General features: G+C 50.2%; 1 protein-coding gene across 5 annotated transcripts in view; it reads left to right on the plus strand.

The window, feature by feature from the left end:
* The window catches only part of TEAD4 (TEA domain transcription factor 4), a 63,615-nt gene that overhangs the window by 6,778 nt on the left and 38,055 nt on the right, over positions 1-18,782 (plus strand). Inside the window, exon 1 of one of the 5 annotated variants that reach the window (XM_055568674.1) lies at positions 17,483-17,501. The exons of 3 other annotated variants lie outside the window; for them this stretch is intronic. In XM_055568674.1, the coding sequence (XP_055424649.1) occupies positions 17,498-17,501 (4 nt within the window). In that variant the 5' untranslated portion in view covers positions 17,483-17,497. Of the gene's footprint in view, positions 1-17,482; positions 17,502-17,711; positions 17,823-18,782 lie in introns of those variants that run through there. One more of the 5 variants, XM_055568665.1, reaches the window with a different exon arrangement.

Consider the following 18,782-nt stretch of genomic DNA (forward strand, 5'->3'; position numbering starts at 1 on the left):
GCCTGGCATGCTGCGATTCATGGGGTCGCAAAGAGTTGGACACGACTGAGCGACTGAACTGAACTGAACTGAGTACTAACACACACACAGAGGGCAAGACTAGTTGATGTGCTTCCTATGGATCCTTTGCCACATTCCAGGTCAGACGTTTGAACATTTGGTCTAGGGGGCGCTTCAGAAATGAATTTGAGGAAGCTAGCAGTCAGCGTGCGTTCACTCACCAAGTCATGGGGAAAGAATCTAACTTGGGTGTAGGATTTTCTTGGGTTCAAGAGAATTGAGTGTGTTCTGGCTGATAAGAGCGGTAAGAGGGATTTGGAGCTGACTGAAAGATGGCCCTGTGTCCTGGTACGACCTCATGACGCCCTGGGGCGAGGTCTCTAGTGATGTGTCACAGGGCTCTTTTTTTTTCTGGCTTTGTGCTCTTATCAGTTCTGTGGGTGTTCAGGACAACAAGCACAGAGCACGACCGAACCAGGATTCAGAACCATCTCAACTGGCTAGGAGGCTGAGGTTAAGCAGAACTCTGAAATTAAAAAAATTTTTTTTCAGTTAAAATAAATACATGCTCATTATAGAACACCAGGAAAATAAATACATAAAGGGGAAAATAAATTAGTACCTAGGACCACAACTTAGGGATGAGTACTGTTGGTATTTTGGTATCAGTTCAGTTCAGTCACTCAGTCGTGTCCGACTCTTTGCGACCCCATGAATCGCAGCATGCCAGGCCTCCCTGTCCATCACCAACTCCCGGAGTTCACTCAGACTCACATCCATCGAGTCAGTGATGCCATCCAGCCATCTCATCCTCTGGCGTCCCCTTCTCCTCCTGCCCCCAATCCCTCCCAGCATCAGAGTCTTTTCCAATGAGTCAGCTCTTCGCATGAGGTGGCCAAAGTACTGGAGTTTCAGCTTTAGCATCATTCCTTCCAAAGAAATCCCAGGGCTGATGTCCTTTAGAATGGACTGGTTGGATCTCTTCGAAGTCTAGGGGACTCTCAAGAGTCTTTTCCAACACCACAGTTCAAAAGCATCAATTCTTCGGTGCTCAGCCTTCTTCACAGTCCAACTCTCACTTCCATACATGACCACTGGAAAAACCATAGCCTTGACTAGACGGACCTTTGTTGGCAAAGTAATGTCTCTGCTTTTCAATATGCTGCCTAGCTTGGGTCATAATTTTCCTTCCAAGGAGTAAGCGTCTTTTAATTTCATGGCTGCGATCACCATCTGCAGTGATTTTGGAGCCCAGAAAAATAAAGTCTGACACTGTTTCCACTGTTTCCCCATCCATTTCCCATGAAGTGATGGGACCGGATGCCATGATCTTCGTTTTCTGAATGTTGAGCTTTAAGCCAACATTTTCACTCTCCACTTTCACCTTCATCAAGAGGCTTTTGAGTTCCTCTTCACTTTCTGCCATAAGGGTGGTGTCATCTGCATATCTGAGGTTATTGATATTTCTCCTGGCAATCTTGATTCCAGCTTGTGCTTCTTCCAGCCCAGTGTTTCTCATGATGTACTCTGCATTTAAGTTAAATAAACAGGGTGACAATATACAGCCTTGACGTACTCCTTTTCCTATTTGGAACCAGTCTGTTGTTCCATGTCCAGTTCTAACTGTTGCTTCCTGACCTGCATATAGGTTTCTCAAGAGGCAGGTCAGGTGGTCTGGTATTCCCATCTCTTTCAGAATTTTCCACAGTTTATTGTGATCCACACAGTCAAAGGCTTTGGCATAGTCAATAAAGCAGAAGTAGATGTTTTTCTGGAACTCTCTTGCTTTTTCAATGATCCAGCAGATGTTGGCAATTTGATCTCTGGTTCCTCTGCCTTTTCTAAAACCAGCTTGAACATCAGGAAGTTCACGGTTCACATATTGCTGAAGCCTGGCTTGGAGAATTTTAAGCATTGCTTTACTAGTGTGTGAGATGAGTGCAATTGTGCAGTAGTTTGAACATTCTTTGGCATTGCCTTTCTTTGGGATTGGAATGAAAACTGACTTTTTCCAGTCCTGTGGCCACTGCTGAGTTTTCCAAATTTGCTGGCATATTGAGTGCAGCACTTTCACAGCATCATCTTTCAGGATTTGGAATAGCTCAACTGGAATTCTATCACCTCCACTAGCTTTGTTCGTAGTGATGCTTTCTAAGGCCCACTTGACTTCACATTCCAGGATGTCTGGCTCTAGGTCAGTGATCACACCATTGTGATTATCTGGGTTGTGAAGATCTTTTTTGTACAGTTCTTCTGTGTATTCTTGCCATCTGTTCTTAATATCTAAATGGCTGTCTGGGGAGGCCTTACAAATAGCTGTGAAAAGAAGAGAAGAGAAAAGCAAAGGAGAAAAGGAAAGATATAAACATCTGAATGCAGAGTTCCAAAGAATAGCAAGAAGAGATAAGAAAGCCTTCTTCAGCGATCATTGCAAAGAAATAGAGGAAAACAACAGAATGGGAAAGACTAGAGATCTCTTCAAGAAAATCAGAGATACCAAAGGAACATTTCATGCAAAGATGGGCTTGATAAAGGACAGAAATTGCAGTTATACTCTATTCTTTTTTTTTTTTTTAAGCTACTGAATACTATGTGCTCAGTTGCTAAGTTGTGTCCGACTCTTGGCAACCCTCTGAACTGTAGCCCACCAGGCTCCTCTGTCCCTGGGATTCTCTAGGCAAGAATCCTGGAGTGGGGTAGCCATTCTCTTCTTCAGGGAGTCTTCCCGACCCAGGGATGGAACCTGAGTCTCCTGTGTTGGCAGGTGGATTCTTTACTACTAGGGCCAGCTGGGAAGCCCCAAACAATATTGTACCATACGACAATTTATTTAACTGTGCCCTACTGGACTTTGAAAAACTGTCTTCAATGTTTAACCAATTCAAAATTGCTTGACATCTAGCTTGTTTGCCTGTCTGAAGATGAAATCTAAAAAGTTTACTTGTAAAATCGTGTGTTTAAGTTCAGAACATCAATTATATGTTGAATAGGAACTTACTGTCAATCCTTGTGAGGAGAAAAATCTTGAGGTTTTTGGTTGAGGAAGGAAGTGGAAGGGAAATGAGCATTTATTAAGTGCCTACTGGGTGCCTGGCAGTATTCTAAGCATCTGTCTCGAAATCTCTCATTTAATCTTTGTAGCGGCTCTGTGACATAGGCTTTTGTTGTTTTTTTAGCCTCTACTTTACAGAGGAGGATTCCCAGGTGACTCAATAGTAAAGAACCCGCCTGCTAATGCAGGAGATGCAAGTTTGATCCCTGGATCAGGAAGATCCCCTGGAGAAAAGAATGGCAACCCACTCCAGTGTTCTTGCCTGGAGAATCCCATGGACAGAGGGGCCCGGCAGGCTACAGTCCATGAGGTCGCAGAGTCGGACACTACTGAAGTGACTTAGATAACTTAGATTACAGAGGAGGAAGAAGTTACATGGAGATTAATGTGGGGTGGGAGTATGTGCCCAGGTCCATCTGGTTCTCTGCTGTGGAGCCAGTGGTGTGGGAGGGGCCTGCAACAGGAGGGCTGAGTCCATTGCGGTGCTCTGGCCACACTGGGAGCCTCTTCTGGTTTTGGAGGGTGGACACACCACACCCAGGGAGCATGGAGCTGTGGTTGCCTCGGCCAGGATGGAGCAAGGGTGGCTGCTGGCACTTCTCTCCAAGGAGGCAGCCCTTTTTTTCGGGAGCAGCAGACCCCTCCGTCTGATCTGCAGTCCATTTGAGGAGGGAGGACCAGGTGGAACCACATCCAGTTTCTATTTCTATGAAGAATGTGTTCGGGATGCTTCACAGGAGGCCTCCGTGCTGGCTGGGAGATAGCATCAATGACCTCTGGGATCTCGCCTCCACCATGTGGTCCTGGCCTCAGTTTCTCCACCGGTAGGGTTGGGGCGTATTTCCCACTTGGACTTTCTGGAAACTCCATCCTGCTAGAGGGAGGTAATGCCGGAGGAGAGGCTGAGAGATGTGGTGGAGGGGGGAAGGGCAGTGTCTGAGGAGCAAGACGTGGTGGTACTGCATGGCCCCCCATCACCCTGTGAAAGCCGAGTGGACAGGTGTCAGGGGCAGGCTGCCCCCAGGGCTGGGGCGGGGAAGATGTCCTGGCGGGGGGTAGCGGCTGCGAGCAGACTGCAGCGCTGTGCCGTCTGATGGGAATGTGAAATTGTACGTTAAAGAAGCGAAAAGAAACTGACCAAATGAGTATTAATAATATATTATTAAGCTACTGTGTCTGCTTACTGTGTAATCAATAGTAAAACAATATAATGAGATTGTTACGTTGCTTCTCATACAAAGGGTTGGAGATCCAGCCTGTGTTTTATACTCATCGGCACGTCTCTGTCACCCAGCCACACTTTTCAAGTGCCCGGCAGCCACATGTGACTGCCCACTGTTTTGGACCGTGTAGGCTCACAGATGGCCTGCTCTTTCTGCTTCTCATCAGCTATGTGGCCTGGGGCAAGTTTTCAGACTTCAGTGTGTCTTGTTTTCCACTTTTTTTTTTTTTTGGCCTTGCCTAGCAGCGTGTAGGATCTTTGCTCCCTGACCAGGGATTGAACCTGTGCCCTGTACAGCAGAAACACAGAGTCCTAAGAGGGAAGTCTCTTATTTACCCCTCTTATGAATGGGGGCAATAATAATAATGGTGCCAAGCCCATATGGTTGATGTGAAGATTAAATTAGGCAATGTTTGTAAAGTGCTTGGTTTTTTTGGCCTGGCACGTATTAAACTTTGTGTGAAAGTGAAAGTGTAAGTCGCTCAGTCGTGTCCGACTCTTTGCAACCCCATGGACTGTGTGGCCTGCCAGGCTCCTCTGTCCATGGAATTCTCCAGGCAAGAATACTGCAGTGGGTTGCCCTTTCCTTCTCCAGAAACTTTCTATAAAGTGCTTATCAAATAAATGACCTGTAACTGGTCCTTAACCCCTGGACAGGCTAGAGGGGCAGGTGGTGATGAACTTGGGAAAGCCCTGTTGTAGGGGGACCCTGTGCTCCCTGGGCGGGCCCCCTAGTTCTACAGAGTGAAATGGGTTCAGATCAGATGGGCTGATCCACAATTGCTGCAAAGAGGGTCGCCTCATGGGAGAGAAATGTCAGCACTCCAATGACAGGACAGGACAGGGCAGGGTCCAGACCTCAAGAGGTGTGTCCTGGGTGTTTGTCTGCTTGGGGCTCGGAGCTCTGCTGCGTGGTGAGGATGCTCCGCTGTAAGTGGCAGGACCTCGAGTTGGGATGGGAGGCGGGTTGCTTCCAGCTCTTGGGAGTCGTGCTGCTTGTGTAGGAGAAGAAGGGAGACAGGATCAGTGGCTTCTGATACCCACCTTGGAGCTCTGCCAGCACCAGCAGTGCCAGCTCTCTGTCTTGGCATCAACCCCCGACCCCCCGGTTGCACCTGCCCTTGGCCAAGCCATAGTGGTCACAGAGCATCCACTGTGTGCCAGGCGCTGGGCCAGGTGTGGTGGGGGGAACCTGGAAGGGAGGGCCTGGTCTCTGTGCTCGAGGGGTGTCCCATCAGGCAGGGGAGACACCCTGAGTGGCAAACACTGAGAGCCTGTGGGGGTGCGCCAAGGAGGGTGACGGGGAAGCACAGATCAGTGCTGAGGGGGTGCCCAGGGAAGAGGATTCATTCCCACACGGAGAGGGAGCAGCCAGGGAAGGCTTCATGGAGGAGGAGGTACTCGGGCGGGCTTTGAAGGATGGGTATTTGACAGCTGTGTGTGTGGGCGTGTGTAAGAGGGACAGAGAGAAGGAGAGAGGGAGGGAGGAAGCGAGTGGGAGAAGCGTCTGCAAGAAGACAGAAGAGGTAGTGATTGCGGGGCTGTGGTCATGAGACAGTGGGGAGGGGAAGTGGGGGGAGATCACTGGGCTTTATGACGAGATTGATTTGGGGGCCTCTGGGCAGAATAAGGAGGACTTGTTAAGAGTTTACTTGTCAGCTTGCAGTAGAGTTTTCTCCTTGTGATGTGTCCGTCCTGTGGGCTTTTTTTCTTTCTTTTTGAATTTATTTGACTCTACTGGACCTTAGTTGTGCCATATGGGATCTTCAATCTTCCATGCGGCCTGCAGAACATAGGATCCAGTTCTCTGACCAGTGACTGAATGGGGGTCCCCTGCATTGGGAGTGCTGAGTCTTAGCCACTGGACCACGAGGGAAGTCTCAGTCCTATGGACTTTGACAGATGTTCAGAGTTGGGTGGTGGCCACCATAATCAGGGTCCATGACTGTCCATTTCCCCAGACAACTGCCCGATACTGCAGCCCTATCGCCCTTCTCCCACTCTGCCCTCCCCGATCTCCTCTCACTTCTGTGGTCCTGTCCTGCTGTGGAATCACACAGCATGGAGCTTTGGGCTCTGTGGGCTTCACTAGCAGGGCCCTCCCTTCGACCAGGTGGCGTGTGGGTCAGAAGATGCTGAGTTGTAAGGATCTCATTATACAACATCCCACGGTGTGCTTGGCCACTGGCTGGTTGAAGGACTTGGGGTATTTCCAGCCTTTGTTGATTGTGTAAGCTGCTATCATCTCTGACGTGTTGGTTTTTTGTGAACACAGGCCTCCATTTCTCTTGGATAAATGCCTAGAGTGGGACTGCTGGGTCGCACCCTGCATGTATGTTTATAATGGTGTAAGAAACTGCCAAGGGACCTCCCTGGTGGTCCAGTGGTTAAGACTTTATGCTTCCACTGTAAGGAGGATGGTTTCAATCCCTGGTCGAGGAGCCAAGATGCTACATGCCTTGTGGCCAAAAACAACATAAAACAGAAGCGATATTGTTAACAAATTCAATAAAGACTGAAAAAAAAAAAAGAGAGAGATCCACATCAAAAAAACATCTTAAAAAAGAAGCCGCCGAACTGTTTTCCCACGTGTCGCGTCTTGCATTCCTCCCAGCGGAGCGGGGAGCTCCATCGCAGAGTCTGTCGTAGCACGTGGTGCTGTCGCGTTTCCCTCCGGCTTGTTTGCGCCATCCCCCAGGGTGTGTAGTGGAATCTCATCGAGGTCACGGTTTTAATTTGCATTTCCTTGTTGACTACCCTGTGGAGCATCCTTTCAGGTTAGTTACTTGCCATTCATACAATTTCCTCGGGGAAATGTCTGTCCAAATCTTTTGCCTATTTTTTTCTTTCTTTTGATTGTTTTGTCTTTAATATTCTGGTTACAAGTCCCTTCTCAGACGTCTGATTTATGGATTTTTGGAAAACTTGCCTAAGGAGAAAATTTCCAAAAGAAGATGGTGGGTTAATTCTCTTTGCTGTACAGCAGAAACTAACGTTGCATTATAAAGCAACTGCGTGTGCTCAGTCACCCAGTCGTGTCCCACTCTTTGTGACCCCACAGACTGTAGCCCGCCAGGCTCCTCTGTCCCTGGGATTTTCCAGGCAAGTATACTGGAGTGGGTTGCCATTTCCTTCTCCAAGGACTCTTTCTGACCCAGGTATTGAACCTGGATCTCCTGTGTCTCCTGCACTGGCAGACAGATTCTTTACTACTGAACCATTTATACTCCGGTAAATAAAGAGATATGTGTAAGAAAGCAAAAAGAAAACCAAAAAACAAAAAAACCCTGTTATTTGAGAACATGGTGATTAACTTTATCAGGAATAATACTGCTTTATCATCTCATTCTTTTTTCTAAGTTTATTATTTATATGTATTTATTTATATTTATTATTTTCAATCTTTTAAACATTTTAATGTATTTATTTTTGGCCACTCTGGGTCTTCCTTCGGGCACAGGTCTTCTCTAGTTTCGACAAGCGGGGACTACTCTCCACTTGCAGTGTGTGAGCTTCTCTTGTCACTGAACAGGGACTCTAAGCATAGGCTTAATAGTTGTGGCTCACGGGCTTAGTTGTTCCGCAGCATATGGGATCTTTAGTTAGGGCATGTGGGATCTAGTTCCCTGACCAGGGATTGAACCCAGGCCCCCTGCATTGGACTCACAGGGTCTTAGCCACTGGACCACCAGGGAAGCCCCTGTCATCTCATTCTCATCCACGGAGTTTCCAGTGCTATTTCTGTCCCTAGTCTCTGGTACTCACTACACGTCATTTTGTTAAGATAATTATTACCTTAGATATCGCATCCCAGTGTGTTTTTAACAACCTGACGTCTTATTGTAAACAATGTTCTTGTGTGCTTAGTCAATCAGTTGTGTCTGACTCCTTGTGACCCCAGGGACTGTAGCCCACCAGGCTCCTCTGTCCATGGGGATTCTCCAGGCAAGAATGCTGGAGTGGGCTGCCATACCCTTCTCCAAGGGATCTTCCAACCCAGGGATCGAACCCAGGTCTCCCACATTGCAGGCTGATTCTTTACCAGCTGAGCCACCAGGGAAGCTTCTAAACAATGTTCTTAAATGTCAGAAAATGTTCTTAAATAATCAGAAAAGTAAAAAATCACAATTGGGTATAACTGGAAGAGGACTAAATGATCTTCCAGCGTAACTCTATAAAGATCTTCCAGCCTAAAATAAAGTGAATATTTTATTTCCTCCATCCAGTTTATTACATATTCATACATAGGTACATGTATGCTGTGCTGTGTGCTGTGCTTAGTCGCTCAGTTGTGTCCAACTCTTTGCAACACCATGGACTCCTCTGTCCATGGGATTCTCCAGGCAGGAATACTGGAGTGGGTTGCCATGCTCTTCTCCAGGGGATCTTCCCAACCCAAGGATCGAACCCTCATCTCCTGCATTGGCAGGCAGATTCCTTCCCCTCTGAACCACCAGGGAAGCCCAGATACATGTATAATGATACATCTATATGCTGTTATAAACTCTTGAGAGTCCCTTGGACTGCAAAGAGGTCAAACCAGTCAATCCTAAAGGAAATCAACCCTGAATATTCATTGGAAGGACTGATGATGAAACTGAAGCTCCAATACTTTGGCCACCTGATGTGAAGAGCCGGAAAAGAGTCGTTGGAAAAGACCCTGATGCTGGGAAAGACTGAGGGTAGGAGGAGAAGGGGACAACAGAGGATGAGATGGCTGGATAGCATCACCAACTCAATGGACATGAGTTTGAGCAAACTCTGGGAGATAGTGAAGGACATGGAAGCCTGTCGTGCTGCAGTCCATGGGATCACAAAGAATCAGACACGACTTAGCGACTGAACAACAAACAACATAAACTTTTCTAAGATATTGTAAAATAAAAATGGAAAAATAAAGTGTGAAGAAAAAGATGGTGGGTGTGGTGCACAAATTTGGTGTCCTGAACCTTGACCTTTCTTAGGGTGAGGTGGGGGTTGGGAGTCCCCTAGAGAAAGACCTTCTGATAAGGTGAGAAGTGAACCCGGTCTTCTGTGAGGTCCTGCCCCGCACAGCATCTGTCTCAGATCAGGAGACCCCTGTGGCATCTCTCTAAGTGCCCGTGCTGGCTGGCCACGCTAGACTTCCCTGTGGCCACTGGGCCAGGCTGGGGCAGCCCATCAAGAACAATAAACGCTTGTGTGAAGCCTGGGTATCAGCCGCGTACATGGCCTCGTTTCTGGACAAGATGACCTTGCGTCCTGGTATGGAGGTGGGGCCTTTGCTGGCCTGCAGGAGCGGGGGCCTGGTGGGTGTCTGGCTGGTGCAGGAGGGAATCACAGGGTGAGTTTCTGGGTTAGGGTGGGTCCTGGGTTGTGTGACCTCGGCCTGGAGTCCGAAGACTCTGGCCACTGGAATTTCTACCCTGGTCTGGGTGTGGGTGGGGGGGTGGGTGGCTCTGAGACATCAGGACATTCCTATGAAAATGACCCAGGGTGGGGTGGGTGCTGCCTCCTGCCTCTCTCCAAGCTCCATCCAGCCCGTCCCACTCCTGTGTGCTGGGGGCTGGGGTGCTGCCCACATGCAGGGTCCTCACTCTTCCGCCGGGCAGGCCTTGCCCAGGGATGACCAGACAGTGGTCAGAGCTGAGGATGGGGTTCCCTCTGCCCCCACCCTTGGCTCCCTGATGTCATAGGTCCTAGGGTGCTCTCCCAGCAACGCCAAGGGCTCCTACCTGCTTCTCCTCCCTAGGCGGGGCCTTGTGCTGCAGGGGTGCCCAGCCTGGGCACTGCCTTTGTCCTGAGGCAATGCCCAGGACCACTGCCACTGCTGGGCACCATCCCGCACCCTGCAGGGGAAGGGGGGTAGCACTGGAGTGCGGCAATACCCACCCCCTCCCCTACTACGTTACTAACTGAAAGCCACGTTATTAACTGAAAGCCACAGTTTACATTAGGGTTTGATCTATGTATTGTGTGCCCTGTGGGTTTGGACAAATATCTAATTGCAGGTGACTGACGCTAGTGGTAAAGGACCCGCCTGCCAATGCAGGAGACATGAGACCCGGGTCCGAATCCTGGGTCGGGAAGATCCCCTGGGGGAGGTCATGGCAACCCACTCCAGTATTCTTTCCTGGAGAATCCCATGAACAGAGGAGCCTGGCAGGCTACAGTCCATAGGGTTGCAAACAGTCGGACATGACTGAAGCGACTTGCACGTACACACCATTGCAGCATTGGATGGGCTGGCTTCAGTGCCCAAAGTGCCCGTGCCCGCCTCGCTCATCCCTCCACGGAGCTTCGCATGTCCCCACAGTGTCGCCCTCTCCGGATATCCTGTAGCCGTGATCCTGCATCCGTAGCCTTTCTCGATGGCTTCAGGTGGGCCTCCCGCGGGAATATGCCTTGAGGCCTCCTCCATGTTCTTCCTGATTTGACAGCTTATTTCTTTTCACCATGAACAATATTCCACTTTCCCCAGCTCTTCTGTTTGTCTGTGGGGAGATTCTGAGGTCCAGGGAGGGGACATGGCCCCAGGTCTGAACGTGGAACTAGTTTGTTTTCCTTCTGAGATCAGAGGGACTTCAGAACTGCTTCATCAAGGCCGCTTGGGGGCCCCAAGGCAGGCCCCCAGGGTAGGGTGGGGGTGGAGGGCCTTGGGCACCCATTTTCTGGATGCTTTAGGGCTTGGTCCACATACACCCACGGCCTGGCCATTTGGGAGGAGGGCTGGGGTCAGAGCTGAGGGGGTGGCGTGCTGGTGCCTCGCCCTCATTGACATTGCTGCCCCTGGGGGGGTGGGGCATCTGGGGATGGGCCTCAGCCTGTATCTGCTCAGGGATCTTATCTCCCATCTTTCTTTGCTTCTCTGAGCCTCTCTGTCCCTCCCTGCTGACTCCTCCCTCTGGCCTGCTTCCCTCTCCTCCAGTTACCTCTCTCCGTGCCCCTCACCCCTCCTGCTCCTCACCTCCCACTGTCCAGGGGCGATGCTCCTCACTGTCCATCCCCCCCCCCGTCATCCATCTATCATTCCTCTGGGAGCCAGCCAGGTGCCTTGTCTGTGGATATGAGTCATCCTGGTCTTCACGATCCTTACTGCCTCTGCTGTGTATCTGCAAGGATGTAGCCCCAGAGAGTCATGGCTTGCCAGGTCGGTATCCCCTGGCCAGTGTGAGGCCCAGTCAGGCCTCTGACCCTGGGCTCCACAGCGCCGCCCTCCTGGCCGAGTCTGGCTCTCCGTGACTTTGGTTCCAGCACACGTTCACACTGGAAGGTCTGTGCCTGCTCCTCTTGCCTTCTTCCTTTCCACCCTCTCCCCATCCTGTCCTGTCAGGAAATGGGATGCAGTCGACATCCCCACTGAAAGGAGAGGGAGGGGCGCCCTGCTACCCTCCAGGGCTTTGCTGTTTATCCCATGCGGTCCCTGTCACTGCTCTGCAAGGGGTGCGTGTCTGGTTTGGTTTCCAAGGTGAGGACGCAGGAGCTTCAGGAGGTAATTGCAGAGCTGCTCAGAGGCAGACCTTAACCCAGGTCCTGAGCCTCTGAACTTCACGATGGACACACGGCCTCATGCTCAGCTTCTTCAGAGCTGCGTGCGTTCAGGGAGGAGGGGGTACTGCCCAGTGCAAAGGGACCGTGGGGGCGTTTGGGCATCATGGCCCCCGGTTCTGTGTGGTTTTTTGCAGGAGGCCCTTTGCTGGCCTCCTGTGAGTGTTGTTTAGTTACCAAGTCGTGTTTGACTCTTTGCAACCCCATGGACTGTATAGCCCGCCAGGCTCCTCTGTCCATGGGATTCTCCAGGCAAGAATACTGGAATGGGTTGCCATTGCTTATTTTTAAAAAGTGTGGTGGAATACGCACAACTTGAGATGTGCCGTTTTAACCACTGTTACGTGTACAGTTAGTTCAGTAGCATCATCTTGTGTTACCATCAGCCTCCGTCTTCAGAACTTTTTCAGCACTCCAAACAGAAACTCTGTCCCCTTTAAATCATAACTTCCCCCAACCCCCAGCCCTTCATAACCTGCCTTCTGCTTTCTGTCTGCATGGATTTGCCTGTTTTAGGTGTTTCATACAAGTGGAATCACAGAATATCAGTGCTTTTGTGTCTGACATTTCACTTAGCATAATGTCCTCAAGTTCATTCATGTTGTAGCATGTGTCAGAATTGCATTCCTTTTTATTTTATTTTTTTATTAAAAATGTTTTTTGGCCATGCTGTGTGGCTTGTGGACTCTTAGTTCCCTGACCAGGGATTGAAACTGGATCCCAGCAGTCAAAGTGCCAAGTCCTATCGACTGGAACACCATCTCCCCTCCTCCTGCCCCCCATCTTTTAAAAAAAATTCCTTTTTAAAGCTGAATAATATAATTCACTGTATGGATAAATGACCTTTCATTTATCCCTTCAGCTCATGATGGACATTTGGGTTGTCTCCACCTTTTGTCTGTCTTGGGGCCTTTGGGCACATTTTTCTCCACCAACTTTGGTTTTCCCAGGGCCTTGATCTTGGCGCCTGTTAGAATCCTCCCCTCTGCCTGAGATGTTTACCTGTAATGGTACTCTCCCAGGTACACTGGATTCTTGTCATTCCTGACTTCCATAGCGTCACTGGGAACATGAATTAGCAGGTACAGAGCCAGAGTTCCAAGGGCAGACACGGGTTAGGGTCCTATGAGTCCTTAGTTGCAACATTTTTGTCATCTGTTTAATTCGTAACCTTGTTTTATCTGTATTTCTGTCCAAAGATGTAATTGATTATAGACTGTTGATTCATTAACATTGAACTCGCTGCCAACTGTGCCATCGCTCATGCCTGGGCAGGGTTTATCTAACTCATGGATTTTCTCTGTAAGGCGTGTGACGACCTTCTTGCACTTGGGGTCACCAGTCAGCCCCCCAGCGCTTCACTTGGGTGCTATTGGGTGCTGTTGGGTGTGAGATCAACAAGAAAAAAGGCAGAAATGTCAAAGTTGTGGCACTAAATAGACTGAGGAAAGGATGCTTCTTTGGGGTCCGAGCTGAAACTGGAAGGCAGGGCAGCCTCGCTGGACCTCAGCTAGTTCAAGGGTGATGGTCTCACAGCTCAGGGATGCATCCAAGTGACCCAGAAGCACCGCCAGGGTTGACCTGGGTTACAGATTCTAGTGAATGGGCGAGTCTGCAAACATGGAATCTATGAATAATAAAGGACGACTGTACTTCCACCGTCACAGGGACCCCTGGACCCCTAGATTGAAGGAAGTAGGGGGCAGGACCATGTCCTAGTAACCTTGGACCTCAAGCCTGGCATCCAGTAGGTCATTCCAGCTTTGCCTGGGTCCTTAGTTGCTCAGCCGTGTCCAGCTCTTTTTGACCCCATGGACTGTAACCCGCCAGGCTCCTCTGTCCATGGGATTCTCCAGGCAAGAATACTGGAGTGAGTAGCCATTCCCTTCTCCAGGGGATCCTCCCAACCCCAGGGATCGAACCCATACCACCTGCACTGCAAGCGGGTTCATTACCATCTGAATCACCAGGGAAGCCCCAGTTTCAACTTTTTTGAGACATCATTGACATATGGAAATGTAAGAGACTTCAAGCACACATCTAGTGATTTAATGTACGTGTACTCTACGAAAGGGTCCCCTCCGTCTGGTTAGTTAACACATCTCAGCTCACATAGTTTTCTCTTGTGTGTGAGAAGATTTACGTGCTACTCTCTTAGCAGATTTCAGTTGTACAATCCAGGGCTAGCAGCTGCGGTCACCGTGTGAGACATTAGACCTCAGACCTTATTCTTAGAGGTTAACTGTTTTGTGCCCTTTTGCTGACCTCTCCCATTCTCTCCACCCTCAGTAGATATTTGTAGATGGACTGGTGTCCAGAATTAAGTACAGAGGCCTGGCCTCTGGAAAGTGATATGTGTGAATTTGGAGACGGTGAGGATACCAGGAGCTGGAGGAAAGAGTGGGCGGGGCTGGAGGAAGGCTGGAGCCCACTGGTCCTGAATTTCCCTCCAGATCTAGTTTCAGGAGTGAGGTCAGAGCAGCAAAGCCTCCGAGATGACTACCCCTCGGCCCCAGCCCAGCCCACCGGAGGTCTCTACCTGCTTCAGTGTGTGCAGGACTTTGTGGTCCTCGTACCCTTGGGTCCAATCTCCACAGCCTAGTCTGGCAGCAGTAGCCATGGTAATGATGGGAGAGCCATTTTTGTCCCAGTTCTGATGTCTGTTGGATGAAAAACATTCGCGTTCCATCCAATGTGATGTTCTGTGGGTTCTGTAACAACTGAGTCAGGTCGGGCAAAGCACCTGGGGTTCAGAGACTTGACCCCACCTGCCCTGATAACTGGAATTCCCAGGTGGTGCTAGTGGTAAAGAACTTGCCTGCCAATGCAGAAGACATAAGATGCAGGTTCGATCCCTGGGTCAGGAAGTTCCCCTGGAGGAGGGCATAGCAACCCACTCCAGTATTCTTGCCTGGGGAATCCCATGGATAGAGGAGCCTGGTGGGCTAGAGTCCATGGGGTCACAAAGAGCCGGACACTACTGAAGCGACTTAGCACATATGAACGCTCTGATAACCGGGCCTTGCAGACAAGTCCTTCAGCCTGAAGAAGGATCCCTATTTGGGGTTGAGGTGGACAGGACCCGCTTCCCTACCCCAGATTACTGTAGTCAACCTCAATCAATCCTAAAGGAAATCAACCCTGAATAGTCATTGGAAGGACTGATGCTGAAACTGAAGCTCCAATACTTTGGCCACCTGATGCAAAGAACCTAGTCATTGAAAAAGACCCTGATGCTGGGAAAGACTGAGGGCGGGAGGAGAAGGGGGCGGCAGAGGTTGAGATGGTTGGATGGAGCAGTGACCCAATGGACATGAATTTGAGCAAGCTCTGGGAGTTGGTGATGGATAGGGAAGCCTGTCGTGCTGCAGTCCATGGGCTCGCAAAGAGTCGGACACGACTGAGCGACTATACAGCAATAGGAACAACTCCCCCATCTCCTATATCTTTACACCTGGGCCTCCTGTATCGGGAAGATTGGGAGTGGTTTCTGGAAAGAAACCCCATGTTTTCTTCTCCTCCCAGCTTCTCAGTTAGGAGTCACTGGGATGCAGGAGTTGGTTCTTCCAGAGGCCCTCAGGAGAGGAGCAGCAGCGTGAGAGCTGAGGCATCGGTGGGCAGGATGTCAAACCCCCTCCCGAGAGTCCTGTGTGGCTGCAACCTTTAGCCTGGATCCCAGAGCTCCTATCCTCGTGACTGGGAAGGAGCCCCAGACCCTGTCCTAACGGTCTCTCCTTAACTTTCTGGGTGATACCAGGCAAGTCCTATGAACTTCCCGAGTTTCCCTCTCCATCACTTCCTATCTGGGCCAGGACGGCTGTTGTTCTTCACTCGCTCAGTCGTGTCTGACTCTTTGCAACCCCATGGACTGTAGCCCACCAGGCTCCTCTGTCTATTTGATTCTCCAGGCAAGAATACTAGAGTGGGTTCTGGGTTGCCATTCCCTTCTCTAGGGGATCTTCCTGACCCAGGGATCTAACCCGCGTCTCCCACTTGGCAGGCAGATTCTTTACCACTGAGCCACCTGGGAAATCCCAATAATAATTAAACTGGCAAGTTAATAATGTGGAATATCTAAGGCGTTGTGTCTCCTGGCTGTGCCTAGGTTTTCTCCTGGGGTTGAACACTAAACACAGCAAGTGTCTGGGAGGCCAGAAAGTTAGGAGATGACAGGAGGGTGCTTCAACTTCCCTGATGTCCCGTGTGCCCCTGGCAGAGCAGGGACTGTGGTCCCAAGGTCCTTCCTTCCCCAAGCTGGGAGGTGGCCCCAGACGCTGCCCCACAAGGCAGGTCTGCCGAGGCCCTGCACTGGGTCCGCCCTGGGGAGAGCAGGGCAGCGGGTCACCCGAGGTCCTGGACCTGGGATCCGTTACCAAAATGGAGCTGCTCCCAGCCCTGTGTGGCCTGCTGTTCCTGGCCCACGAGGCCGGGTGCCTGGCCTCTCCCCCTGTCTCAGCCCACGGCGGTGACAGAGCTTCCACACAGCCTCTGCCTGCGGCTAGAAGGGTGTGGAGTTGGGTGAGCCAGCAGCATCTGGGAGAAGGGTCCCCCTGCCGCTCCCCCAGCGCTCCCCAGAGACCCTCGGGGGCCTGCCAGGAGGAGCTGGAGGGGACAGATGGCCTCGTTAAGCCTGGGCCAGGTGCCACCAGTGGAGGAACAAAAATAATCCCTGACTTGGCCCCAGGGCCTTCCCCGGAGGCCTCCAGTTCTGCCCCCACCCAAGGCAAACTCTGGCTCCCTCCTAGGGACCACTGATGCTGGTTACTCAGAACTTTTCCAAAGAACTGGGAACTTACAGCTTTTATTGAGATCTTTCTGATAATGAGACTGGGCTTCCCGGTGGTTCAGTTGGTAAAAGAATCTGCCTGCCATGCAAGAGACCCAGGTTCGATCCCTAGGTTGGGAAGATCCCCTGAAGAAGGAAATGGCAACTCACTCCAGTATTCTTGCCTGGAAAATCCCACAAACAGAGGAGCCTGGCGGGCAACAGTCCATGGGGTCGCAAAGAGTTGGACATGACTGAGTGACTGACACTTTCTCTTTCCTTTGGAGACTGAGGGTCAGGTCAAGAGTCACAGGCTCTGCTGGGGCAGGGAGGAGCTGCCTGCACAGTTCACAGGTGAGCTGGCTGAGGTCCAGGGAAACACGAGGACTTGTCCATGGTCATAGCGGCTTGTAGAACAGGAGGCAGATCCTGGGACTCTTGATTCCCAGGCATCATCCTTTCATTTTTCAGCCTCCAGGATAAACTCCAAAGGGATTTGCATACATACTCAAGCCCTCCCTCGGGCGTGCCCAGGCCCAGAGGTTGCTGAGATTTTCTTGTGTTTCCTGACACTAAACAGAACCCTTTGTCCTTCCACAGAGAAATCATTAATCCACAAACACGCACCAAAAGCCACTCGTGTGCTCGTCCTTCTGTGCCCCAGTGTGTGCAGCGTGCGGAAGATTTAGTAGAGAAAGACGACGAGCCCTGCCCTCTGGGAGGGTGCGGTGTGTTGGTCGGGGGGAAGTTGCACCTGGGAGCCGGGGCTGAGGGTGCCCAGAGCACAGAGACTGAGCTTGGGACCATCCTCCCAGGAGAAGTGAGTTTGCCTGCAATGGCCGTACCCCTGACACTGACACAGAATTGTAAACCAAGGATGCTTCAGTAACAGAAATGAAAAATGAAGGAAGATTTTGGGTGGACCTCAAGGATGGGTGAGAATTGGCTGGATGAAAAGCGGGGGGTGGGAAGCAAGGTCACAGGTAGCTCGGCCCCTGTGCAGGGGGAGAGCTTGGTGTGTTGGGATGGGTGCAAAGAAGAGGGAGGATGGTGTGGACGGACAGAAGGTATGGCTGGAGAGCCGGAATCAGCGGATGAAGGGCCTTGTAAAATCTCATTATCTAAGAGCCTGGGAAAGAGTTTAAATGGAAGAGTCATGTGATCAGACGTGTTCTGTAGAAGCTGCAATGAAAAGATGATGGGGTCCAGATTGGACTGGCCCGGTCGTCCAGGTGAGCGCTGGCCCGGTCGTCCAGGTGAGCACTGGCGAAGCTGAAGCTCTGGGGTAGGGCTCCGGGAGAGAAAGCCAGGATGTGGTCACTAACTGCTGATGGGAGATGAGAGGGGGAGTCAAAGCACACTCCTCGGCTGCTGGCCTCTGGGCGGATGGTGATGTCATTTCCCAAGAGACAGAGGAGGAGCGGGATTCAGTCTCGAGCCTTGTGACTCTGGATGCGTTGAGAGGGAGGAGCTTTGGAGATGTCTGATGATTGTTGGGTGGTTGCTCTGCAGCCAGAACCCAGGGAAGACTCGGGTTTGGATGGGAAGGTCTAATCCAAGGTGAAGGCAGTGGGTTAGATGACTCGAGAACTGTCTTGGGCTTCCATGTGTCTTGAAAATCAACTCAAGTTTGTGGAAAACCTTGTGGGATTTTAGTCATACTTTCATTGATTTTACGATTTAGCCAGAGAGAGTCAACCTCTTGGCAATACTGTTTTCCATGAACACACAGGTTCTTCTCCATTTATTTAGAAATGATGTCTTTTAAAAAAATTAATTTATTTTAATTGGAGGCTACTTACTTTACAGTATTGTAGTGGTTTTTGCCATACATTGACATGAATCAGCCATGGATGTACATGTGTCCCCCATCCTGAACCCCCCTCCCACCTCCCTCCCCATCCCATCCCTCAGGGTCATCCCAGTGCACCGGCCCTGAGCACCCTGTCTCATGCAGAAATGATATCTTTTAAAGCAGGTACCATTTTCTCTAAAGATCTCTTCCTTTGTTGGATTTATCATTATTCAATAAATTATGACTTTGTATCTAAACAGGATATTTAAAAAAATTGCATTATCAAATTTCTTATTTCTGGAATAAAAATGGAATTGATTTTGTTATGTTGGTATTGTTGAACTCAGAAGCTTTTTTAATGATTTGTTTCTTTTCAATGTTCTATCATAATTCCTAAGCATAATGACAATTTTACTTCTTC

The sequence above is a fragment of the Bubalus kerabau genome, chromosome 1 (assembly GCF_029407905.1).
Source record: "Bubalus kerabau isolate K-KA32 ecotype Philippines breed swamp buffalo chromosome 1, PCC_UOA_SB_1v2, whole genome shotgun sequence".
NCBI lineage: Eukaryota > Metazoa > Chordata > Mammalia > Artiodactyla > Bovidae > Bubalus > Bubalus kerabau.